Here is an 11,973-nt window from a genome sequence, read left to right on the forward strand (position 1 = left end):
AAGTTCGACTACACGAAACTCCAAGTCTCAAGACTGCCGTGGCCGTGTAACTTGGCTACTGCCACTTCGGTTCGTCTACACGGCCTCTTCGTTGAATGACCGAGACGTCCCCGCACATGAGCACTTTGGATTTGCAAGACCCGGACCGACAAGTACCACGACGTCCGTCGATCGCCAAGTACCCCTACGCGTGGATGCATCAAGTTCCTCTACGACCTGTGTACAACTACCATCGCCAAGACCGGACCGACAAGTACCCCGACAACGTGTGTACCACTACTGTCGTCCCTTGAAGACTCCGTGGACGTCAAGTTCCTCGCCGTGACCCCGAACATCTATGGAATGTGTGCGACTATGAAACGTGTACCACTACTTCCACCACCCTCGCGAGAACGTCTACTTCCACTACGAACTTGATCCGTTCCGAAAAGGCACGTTTCGAAGGTATAACCCGAGACGACGTCCGTGGAGTGAATGCTTTGTTGTATGAGATGCTCGCGTTTGCACCGTGTCCCAGTTGTCGCTTGCGCGTTCCTTGTTTCCATGCCATCGACATGGGACACCCAGTAATCGGGATCACCCCACCATCTTTTGCATGTTTCGCACATCCGCACACTTGCTCTTTTGCACCGGTACCTCAATGAGTTATCGGATCATCGGAAGGTTGCCGTGGCACCATTTTCGTTATCGTTGCCGTGGCACCCTTTTCGTTCCACCACGGTAACAAATGCTTCATAACATGCTCATGTCCACGTTTTCATAAATTTGTTTAAAAACTTGCATATGTCATTCGCATCATGATAACAACATTTAAATGTTTACAATTGATGTTTGCATTAAAATTGCTAAATGACATGAGGATTTTCCGGAATTATTGTTTGTTGTTACGGCCTCATTTAAATTGCCTAGATAGTTAGTTTACTTATGCTTCACCTCTTGCCATGTTAATCAACATTTAATATTGTTGGGTACATAACCGAGAGAACTAAACAATTGATGTGGTGTTTCTTCAATATGCAACTCGTTGCATATTGAGCTCCATTTAATTTGTAGTATTGTTTGTTGCACTTTGCCATGCCATGCATATTTAAACCGGACATGCATCATACTTGATTGTGCATCATGCCATGTTTATGTGATGGTTGTTTACTATGTTGTTTGTTTCTTTCCGGGTTGCTTCTCTCGCTAGCTTCGGTTTCGTTCCGGAGTTGTGAGGTTTCGTTCGACTACATCCGTTTGTCTTCTTCATGGACTCGTTCTCCTTCCTAGCGGGATCTCAGGCAAGATGACCATACCCTCGAAATCACTTCTATCTTTGCTTGCTAGTTGTTCGCTCTATTGCTATGTTGCGCTACCTATTCACTTGCTCTTCAAGCCTCCCAAATTGCCATGAACCTCTAACCTTTGTCACCCTTCCTAGCAAACCGTTGTTTGGCTATGTTACCACTTTGCTCAGCCCCTCTTATAGCGTTGCTAGCTGCAGGTGAAGATGAAGATTGCTCCATGTTGGATTATGTTTATGTTGGGATATCACAATATCTCTTATATTATTAATGCATCTATATACTTGGTAAAGGGTGGAAGGCTCGGCCTTATGCCTGGTGTTTTCTTCCACTCTTGCCGCCCTAGTTCCGTCATACCGGTGTTATGTTCCTTGATTTTGCGTTCCTAACGCGGTTGGGTGATTTATGGGACCCCCTTGACAGTTCGCTTTGAATAAAACTCTTCCAGCAAGGCCCAACCTTGGTCTTACATTTGCCTTACCCAGCCTTTTTCCCTTGGGAGTCGCGCATCCCGAGGGTCATCTTATTTTACCCCCCGGGCCAGTGCTCCTCGGAGTGTTGGTCCAAACTAGAGCCACTTGCAGCGCCACCTCGGGGAAACTTGAGGGCTGGTTTTAGTTGTACGTAGTGTTCATCCGGTGTGTCCTGAGAACGAGGTACGTGCGACTCCTATCGGGATTGTCGACACATCGGGCGGCTTTGCTGGTTTTGTTTTACCATTGTCGAAATGTCTTGTAACCGGGATTCCGAGACTGATCGGGTCTTCCTGGGAGAAGGAATATCCTTCGTTGACCGTGAGAGCTTATAATGGGCTAAGTTGGGACACCCCTGCAGGGTATAAACTTTCGAGAGCCGTGCCCGCGGTGATGTGGCACATGGGAATTTGTTAATATCCGGTTGTAGAGAACTTGACACTTGACTTAATTAAAACGCATCAAACGCGTGTGTAGCCGTGATGGTCTCTTCTCGGCGGAATCCGGGAAGTGAACACGGTTTCTGGGTTATGTTTGACGTAAGTAGGAGTTCAGGATCACTTCTTGATCATTGCTAGTTCATGACCGTTCCGTTGCTTCTCTTCTCGCTCTCATTTGCGTATGTTAGCCACCATATATGCTCAGTGCTTGCTGCAGCTCCACCTCATTACACCATCCTTTCCTATAAGCTTAAATAGTCTTGATCTCGCGGGTGTGAGATTGCTGAGTCCTCGTGACTCACAGATACTTCCAAAACAGTTGCAGGTGCCGACGATACCAGTGCAGGTGATGCAACCGAGCTCAAGTGGGAGCTCGATGAAGATCTTGTTCGTTGTGTTGTTTCGTTTCCTGTTGATCAGTAGTGGAGCCCAGTTGGGACGATCGAGGATCTAGCAGTTGGGTTGTCTTCTTTTCTTTTGGCTTTGACCGTAGTCGGTCTATGTGTGTACTCTGATTGATGTATGATTTTATTTGTGTATTGTGTGAAGTGGCGATTGTAAGCCAACTCTTTATCCCATTCTTGTTCGTTACATGGGATTGTGTGAAGATGACCCTTCTTGCGACAACACCACCATGCGGTTATGCCTCTAAGTCGTGCCTCGACACGTGGGAGATATAGCCACATTGTGGGTGTTACAATCATCAAGACTTAGATTCCCAACACAACTGAAAAATTCTTGGATACGTTCTTTTCCCATAACATTCCCTTTCCCCAAGATAAAAGTTTTAGCATCCAGATTGCCCGTACGTCCGATCTTAGGAGTTAGGCCATCATCTATTGGTGCTATACCGAAATCACTCATAATTGCAAGCAAAGGATAGATCTGATGAGAAAACGGCGAACGAAAAAGAGGACGAATAAAACGTCAATTTTGTGAAGTGGGGGAGAGGAAAACGAGAGGCAAATTGCAAATAATGTAAATTGCGAGGAGATGAGATTTGTGATTAGGAACCTGGTATATGTTGATGATGCCTCCTTGGCAACGGCGCCAGAAATTCCTTTTGATGCGGCTTGAAGCTACGTCGGTATTTCCCGAAGAGGAAGCGATGATGCAGCACAGCGGCCGTAGGCATTTCCCTCAGTGATGAAATCAAGGTTATCAAACCAGTAGGAGAACCAAGCAACACTACGTAAACATCACCTGCACACAAATAACAAATACTCGCAACCCGACGAGTTAAAGAGGTTGTCAATCCCTTTCGGGCAATGGCGCCAGAAATTGGCAAACGAACATGAGAGAGTTGTAAACATTGATATATCGAACACCAAATAAAATAAATTGCAGCAAGGTATTTTTGTATTTTTGGTTTAATAGATCTGAAAATAAAGGCAAAGGAAAATAGACCGCAAAGGCAAATATATTAAAGAAGAGACCCGGGGGCCGTAGGTCTCACTAGTGGCTTCTCTCGAGAAAAATAGCAAACGGTGGGTGAACAAATTACTGTTGGGCAATTGATAGAACTTCAAATAATCATGAAGATATCCAGGCAATGATCATTATATAGGCATCACGTCCAAGATTAGTAGACCGACTCCTGCCTGCATCTACTACTATTACTCCACACATCGACCGCTATCCAGTATGCATCTAGTGTATTAAGTTCATGGAGAAACGGAGTAATGCAATAAGAACGATGACATGATGTAGACAAGATCTATTTATGTAGAAATAGACCCCATCGTTTTATCCTTGGTAGCAACGATACATACATGTCGGTTCCCCTTCTGTCACCGGGATCGAGCACCGTAAGATCGAACCCACTACAAAGCACCTGTTCCCATTGCAAGATAAATAGATCAAGTTGGCCAAACAAAACCCAAATATCGGAGAAGAAATATGAGTCTATAAGCAATCATGCATATAAGAGATCAACGAAGACTCAAATAACTTTCATGGATAAAAAGATAGATCTGATCATAAACTCAAAATTCATCGGATCCCAACAAACACACCGCAAAAAGAGTTACATCATATGGATCTCCAATAGACCATTGTATTGAGAATGAAACGAGAGAGAGGAAGCCATCTAGCTACTAACTACGGACCCGTAGGTCTACAAAGAACTACTCACGCATCATCGGAGAGGCACCAATGGAAGTGGTGAACCCCTCCGTGATGGTTTCTAGATTGGATCTGGTGGTTCTGGACTCTGCGGCAGCTAGAATTGATTTTCATCGACTCCCTTAGGGTTTTTGGGATATTGGGGTATTTATAGACCAAAGAGGCGGTCCGGGGGGCACCCGAGGTGGGCACAACCCACCAGGGCACGCCTGGGCCTCCAGGCGCGCCCTGGTGGGTTGTGCTCCCCTCGGAGCACCCCGGGCGCTTCTCCGGCCCACTGAATGTCTTCTGGTCCCAAAAAATCCTCAAAAAGTTCCACTGCATTTGGATTCCGTTTGGTATTGATTTCCTGCGATGTAAAAACATGCAGAAGACAGCAATCCGCACTTGGCACTATGTCAATAGGTTAGTACCAAAAAATGATACAAAATGACTACAAAATGATTATAAAACATCCAAGAATGATAATATAACAGCATGGAACAATCAAAAATTATAGATACATTGGAGACGTATCACATAATCCAGCTCAAATGAAAATCCAAATGCATTTCATAGTTATAAATTTGTCGTGTGCAACAAAGCCAACCATAACTCTTCACGATCCAGCCTAAAGAAAATTTTGTGCACATCCCAATGTGTGAATGAAACATAGAGAGAGTTTGTGAAGATGAGAAATGGCGGGAGAGAGATGTGTGCGGTCAACACACAAGATATACACCCAATGGAAGAAAGAGACAAAGGACGGGAAAGATTGTATATATGTGTGCGAGAGAGCAGGAGAGAAACCTCACGAGGAGAGAGAGAGGAAGTATGCGAGAGAGAGTAGGGAGGAAGAAGTTAGGTATGTGAGAAAAGCAGGAGAGAAACCTCACGAGGAGAGAGAGAGAGAGGAAGTATGCGAGAGAGAGTAGGGAGGAAGAAGTTAGGTATGTGAGAAAAGATGGAGACATGTAATATAAGGAGTGAGATGCGTGCGCATCGGGATTATGTACATGTGGAAGGAGAAGAGACATAAGGTTTGATGAGAGAGCTAAAAATGGATGAGAGGGGAAGGATCTTGTGGGCTGAGGGATTGATAATTTTGTGCGGGAGGGAGAGTGAGAGAGAGAGAGGAAATGAGTTACCCAGTCGTCGTCACGTCATCCTACTTCCAAATGGCCCTGCAGTCTCTAGTGCGGTCTGGTCGCCTTGTTCGTTCTTCCCAATGCCATCCTTGAAGATCGAGGTGGTGTGCATGTCGGGGTGCGAAGAAGCACAGGCGAGAAAGGGTACTATATAACCTTGGATGGGGATGGATAGTGTGCTCGAGGGGGGGGGGCTGTTTGTGTGTGTTTCAAATTTTAAGAGAAGTCAAACTTATGGAGAGAATGTGTGTGCATAGTGAGCATGTGAGAGAGGGGCGAGACAGATACATGATGTGCGTTAATGTTTAAGCAATATAGAGAGATCGTGTGCGGGATACAAAGAGAGAACCGTAGGGAGTGTGTTTACGAGGCAAAGAAACATAGTGAGAGATAAATGTGTGTGTGGTTCTTGGTGCGTATGTGACGGAGAGGTACATGCCAAATAGGGTTTTAATGAAGAGATTGTGTGTGCGAGATAGAGAGCAATGTAGGGGCCTTGAGGCGGGCAAGGGCTGGGTGAAGGTGTCAAAATGTGTGCGTTGATGCATGTTACAAATAGAAGACCGTTCTCTCATGTATACACAACATCTCGACATATCTCTATGTCTCACTCATACATGATCATTTGCACATCCACACCTCTCTATGACTCTATCACACACACACACATTGTCTCCACATTGTCCTTCCACCACAACACACATATAGACACATACACGCGCTCTCTCTCTCTGTTACACACACATGATTTCTATTAAAAATTATTTCTGGGGGGGCACCTAAAACGTCCAAATCTAAATAATCACGAGCCGAATCTAAAATCAAATATATGGAAATATTGTAGCATGAAGAAATTTTCCGGCAAAAACTGTAGAGTAATATTCGGGGATTTTTTTCACATACACAAAAAGGTTCAGTGGATGTCCTTCCAGTGCGACACCGTGACGCACCATTGGATCGACCGCGCGGCCACAGTGCACGCGTTTGCACAGGATTCTGTATCAATGTTGTGCTAACTAATGTGGTACTAGAATGTATGTACGTGCAATGCAAATCTTAACAACGTTGTTTCTATGATCCTAGTTTATACCTATATCTATATCTGTACCACTATCTACTAGTATAAGGTACGTGCTATGCACGTGGTGTTAATTGCTGGAGTTTAAAATTGTTTATCAGGTCTTTTATCGTCTTGTAACCACGTATATACGTTTGGTTTTGAGTGTTTTGACATGTACAAACTGCTCATTGATAGTGACTTGAAAGGAATTTTTCTCTCAACAGCACCAGGCCGCTGGGTGCAGGCGTGCCGCACCGTGATGAGTGTAGAAGGATCCAGCTGGGAGCGTTTTGGCGCGCGTCCGTACATGGCGAATCAAGAAACATCAGCCGTTGGATCATTTGAGCTTTGTATTGATGAAGAATGGAGATTCACCCTGTGTAACAAATCAACGGCTAACAGTTTGCTTCTACAATGTTCTGGATGCCTAGCCCAAGTTCAAAAATTGCAGTACTATAGCAGTAGAGATAGAGATATCTATATCTATACCACTATATAGTGTTTGAGTTTTGAATTGCAGCCACAACATCAATCCTGGCCATTGGCCCCATAGATGTAGCGACTGAGACTCAAGGGATTCGCGGTGAACAGTAGCCCACAGCAGCATCTGCTAGGTTCTGGAACCATCACGCCATACCTCGTGTCTCCTCTTCCAGGGCGTGTACGAGAGACTGGCCAGGGAGGAGAAGCAAAAGTAACACAATTTGTGGGTTCCACCATGTACATCTTCATTCTATTCCTATGAAAATTTCTTGGCGTCACTAGGCCACACGTGTTGTACCATGCTACCAATTAGTACTAAATTTCTATTACTTCATTTCTGCATGCATACATCGGTAGTATATTTCCTATGAATTCATTCAAAGTACTATTTCCTTTGTTTTTGTTTTACTAGAATCATAGAAACAACACTGTTAAGATGTGTATTGTAGAAACAAAGCAAATAGATATAGATATAGACTAGATCATCGATGGCGCGTGTTGCTGCGCCTATCAATTTTTACGACAAAGTGATAGAAATTTACATAATATATGCCAGCATGCAAATTCAACTTTTAGTGCTTCAAAGAATTTAGTGCTCTACATAACGCGTTCATATAGTAGGAGACAATTATGTAATTACCAAACGGATGGTGATCCAGCTCTACTCATACATGGGATCATATTTGTATCTGATTTATATAATGATTTAAAAAAGGCTTTGCATAGGAATAAGTTAGGTTAGGCAGTGTAAGCATTGGACTTGAGCAGCAATAACAAAAAGAAACAGTTTTAGGAAATTTAAAAATGTTGTCAGACTTCTTGATATGTTCCACTCTGACCTTTATTACTAGGAAGTTCAGCATAAACTTTCAGAGGATGATAGTGAAGAGTGCATGATGTTTTTGTTGTTACATATCTTAACTATGTCATGATGAACTAAACAATAAGTACGCAGTTTAGCAATACAGATATGATGTAGCCAATGTTTAAGATAAACATTCCCCGCAAAAAAGAATCCATGGAAACTGCACATAACGAAGGATCTCATATCACTTGACAAGACATAAACAGCATGTCCTCAAACTTCAAGAAAGGTAAATAACAATAGTGATAATATTATTTAGAGGAAGGTGTTTACAACTCATCTCGGATGAAAATGTTCTGCTCAGATGTAAAGCAAACTCCGCTTAAGCAATATTGCGTTTCTTCGTACCAACTCATTTTAGTTTCGTGGTAAAAACAGATTGCATAAAAAGAGATACAATACGTGCTAGCACTGTGTGCGTATTACAACACCATGTAAGAAATCACTACCATCTTGAATCTCATATACATCCCTCAGTCTGTCTGGCATGCTTTTGTTATCTGAAATTATTTATGCCTCTACACATTAGTCAATTGCATCTCCACATCTTAGCTCTTTTCAATCAGCTAGAGTGTCTTCCTTTCCGAAAATTTGTGAATTTTTTTTAGTGGATGTCTTTAATTTAATTTGTCTCTATCTGGGAAAGAGGCAACTCAAGACAATAAACAAAGGTTCTGGTAGAACTGAACACATATGTAATAAAAGTTGAATCCATTGATGGCACGCGTTGCCACCCAACCATTTCTCCATTAAAATGATAGGAGTTACTTTAATATTTTGCAAAATGATTAAACATAAGATCATAAGCTAACAACAGGTTAGACATTAAACAAAATAAGGTTGTAACAAATGTGTGCCAGTTTGGTTTCATCTACACATCACATAAATATGGATCACTATATGAAACAAAAGTGAGCTTGGATTGCTCATGGGTAGCTAGAGCATGTGTAAAATCTGAAATGAACCAATAGCCCATATCACAACCTGAGATGCAAGCTCAATAAAAAAATACTTTCATAATGCTTGACATATGGAAGACTAAAGTTACCACAACCTTGGACATTATTGCCTTAGATTACCTCAGCCAACATGCTATTCATCACAATAATATACCTACATGCTTGCATTAAAATGACACCACTATTTCTATTTTTTTCATTACTTTTTCATTTAAATGAATCACAAACCAGGCAACTTGCTCAAGGTGTCAAAATGTATCATGCCTGATCTGACACCATATATTCTCACAAACCAAGCAACCAACTCAAGGTCCTAAAATGTGAGAACCTTAATCACCCAGGTTGCATCATGCCTAATCGAGTATGATCTCCAAGGAGTATATTTTGTCTAGACAAAATTCACAAACAAGATCTGAATGAATAATAATAGTTTGCACTACATCGAGAAACATGAGCTTACCCCAGATGGCGTGCAAATATGATGGTTGCATAATCTGCCTCAATGGGTGAAACAGAAAAAACAAAAAAAGCCGTAAGGCGTGGGGAATGGATAGGTTATTGATTAGAAACAAATTATTTTTTGATAGAACAAAGTAATATGTGTGCATAATGCAAAATAGTATACATGTTAGTAATCACAAATATCATGATATCAGTCCAACAAGTGCCCACTATTAGGATATTAATTATTAAACATGCAAACCAACAAAAGAATGTGTTAAATTCCTGAATAGGAGCATTCAAAGAACAATGAAGCACCAATAAGCAATTTTTTTGGTCTAGAGTACGCTAGTTACAGAACATGCCTTATTCAGTCATTCAGAGTTATAATGCTCTTCAAGTCCGCTATTGGTGGATTCAAAAGGAATGACACAAAGCTTTACGTCATATACATACTATTGCGTGCTATTAAGAACTTTTAAATCTTCTCGAAGATGATAATTGAGATTTATTTTTACCTAAAATACAGTATTAGCATATGTCACCTTCTAGAAAATAGGTATTTTAGCCGTTGGCTTTCAAATAATGTTTACTGTGTCCACAAAAAAGGAGTTCTTTTCTATCAATCATTTGCAATGGAATTACTACAAAGAATATTGTTCACTGATGGATCCCTTAATTTGAGGTTCCTCAAGAACAAATAATTCAACAAATCAGTGTAGCTTTTCTATACTTGTGCTTCTCAGCAGATATAAGTGACCTCTCCTTTTTCTACATTGTGTGTTCGTTCTTGCATACATGCAATACTCCATCTGCTATTGCTAGAACAATTCAATAACTAATTATTCAAAAGAGAATAAGAGCACACCAGGCAGAGGACTACTTTCCCAATGAAGAGAAGGAGCAAATTTACGGGAGTAACGTGGTTGCCTTGAAGCTGCTCCACTTGCCCACAAGAAAGCCCGGTGATGTAGATGTCCCGAATTTACTATTATGCGAGAATGTTTCTAAATTATAGTATTACTGAAGCTGGATGCAGATAATTATCAACCAAACTGATTATCATCAGTATTACTGAAGCTGGATGCAGATAATTATCAACCAAACTGATTATCATCGAAACAATCTAAATCGACCACCCAAACCCTAGCCCAGCGCTCACCTCGTCGTCGTTGGTGGACTCCGGCTCCTTCTCATCTCCTTCCCCGCCTGCAGCGGCAGCACAGCCGTCAGCCTGTTCGTCAGCGCCCGCACCGGTTGTGATGGCCTCAATCTCCTCCTCGTCCACCTCCCCATCCACCTCGCCCTTTTCCCATCCTCGCCAGACGGATCCGCCGGCGTCGGACAGGTCATTTGCTCCTCGAAGGAGGAGGAGCAGGCCGCCTCGTTGTCTTTGTCGTCATCGTACCTCGTCATCTTCGCCATTGGGACCGGGGTTAGGATTTCTGGAGGCGATGTGGATTCGAAGTACCGAGCGATTTGGAGGAGAAAGGGTGGAAGCAGAGGGTACTACGACGGCGATGGCGAGATCAAAACGGTGCGGCGGCGGCGCGTTCTGTCTAGGTCAAACGAAGAGGAGAGCTCGACAGGCGAAAGGGCCCTCTTTGTCGACCGAACTATATTTTTTTCGCGAGGGACGCCAATCGATCTCGATCACTTTTAGCGAAGCCCAGGTCTGGACCTCTTTAGCGAAGCGGTAGAGTGGGTTGGACAACCGGGCCAAATTACCCAGATTACGGGACAGACTGCTTTGTACACGAAATCTGACGGCCAGGAAAGATCAGTTCGTGAAACAGACCGCCGAAAATGCTAATTCGCTGAGAGAGCTAGGTTTAGGCTCAGTTTTACTTTCCTTCGTAATAAGCACGGCCGCAATGCACGCGCTTGCACAGGATTACGTGTAGTACGGTGTTTTTTTAAATTTGACCAACCCTATATAAAACTAATCTAAGCTCCCATGCGCGCACTCATCAATATGTTGTCACCGGCGTTACCCGTGTGGGTTACGATCCTTTGCAGTACTATGCGATGCAGTATAGTCGCTGCCATGTGGGACCCGGCCCTACATGTCATCCGCAGTACAACACCATATGCTGGCGCCCGCTTGCTTCGGTCGAACATTTCTCGCCCATCACCGTCGTGTCCCCGCCATCCCTGTGCCATGAAGTCGCAGGCTCGCCCGCTCACGTCGTCTGCAGTCCCTCCTCGCGATGCCGCCGTGCTGCCAAGCACGCGAGCAGGTGGAGCCGTGTCTATGCCCGCAGAGTACGAGGAGGAGGAGGACGAGCGCGTGCTCCAGCACGTTGGCGAGGAGGAGCTAGCGGGTCATCGTCATCTCCGCCCGCGCGGAGGAGGCCCGCATGGTGGCTGTCGCTACGGAAGCCGGTCGCGCCCGCGCTGAGACCGCAAACTGGGTGCGGACGTGGATCTACCTTCGAGACCTTGAATGCCACGTGGATACTGCAATCTGAAGGAACAATTTGGGTCAGTCGACTCTTGTGAGCTGTTGGATGCAACATGGATGGCTAGAACGGCTTCTTCAACCTCCGAAAATGATGCACTATTTATCTTCTCTCTTAACCATCGAGCCGCCAGCCCGCCCCAAGCCTAACCGCCTGCCGTCGCTTCCCCGCCCTCCCCTGAACTGCCTTCCACCGCCATGCTCCCCCGCCTCGCCATCCGTTTAACCCCGGGCACGATCCATTTTTCCTTGAACTA

The 11,973-nt window shown here is 43.9% G+C and overlaps 1 protein-coding gene across 3 annotated transcripts; it reads right to left on the minus strand.

Annotated features, from left to right (window-relative positions):
- Positions 1–6,407: 6,407 nt before the first annotated feature.
- On the minus strand, positions 6,408–10,922 carry LOC123078333 (uncharacterized). Of its 3 annotated transcripts, none has more exons than XM_044500801.1 (3): positions 10,418–10,921; positions 9,275–9,312; positions 6,408–8,355 (listed from the first exon to the last, which is right to left on the minus strand). In XM_044500801.1, the coding sequence occupies exons 1-3, from the start codon at positions 10,678–10,680 to the stop codon at positions 8,261–8,263; spliced, it is 396 nt and encodes a 131-aa protein (XP_044356736.1). In that variant the 5' UTR covers positions 10,681–10,921; the 3' UTR covers positions 6,408–8,260. The 3 variants fall into 3 exon arrangements, with proteins under 3 accessions (XP_044356736.1, XP_044356737.1, XP_044356735.1); XM_044500802.1 differs by having other exon boundaries at positions 9,275–9,308; positions 10,418–10,916; XM_044500800.1 differs by lacking the exon at positions 6,408–8,355 and having other exon boundaries at positions 8,552–9,312; positions 10,418–10,922.
- Positions 10,923–11,973: the final 1,051 nt, after the last annotated feature.

The sequence above is a fragment of the Triticum aestivum genome, chromosome 3D, assembly GCF_018294505.1.
Source record: "Triticum aestivum cultivar Chinese Spring chromosome 3D, IWGSC CS RefSeq v2.1, whole genome shotgun sequence".
Classification (NCBI taxonomy): Eukaryota; Viridiplantae; Streptophyta; class Magnoliopsida; order Poales; family Poaceae; genus Triticum; species Triticum aestivum.

What these genes read in the sequence shown, in the direction of transcription:
- LOC123078333 (XM_044500800.1), bottom strand. Translation starts at nt 10,680, where the DNA reads ATGGCGAAGATGACGAGGTACGATGACGACAAAGACAACGAGGCGGCC. An exon ending in AGTCCACCAACGACGACGAG is followed by an intron (nt 9,313 to 10,417) that starts GTGAGCGCTGGG and finishes TCACCCATTGAG; the next exon opens with GCAGATTATGCAACCATCAT.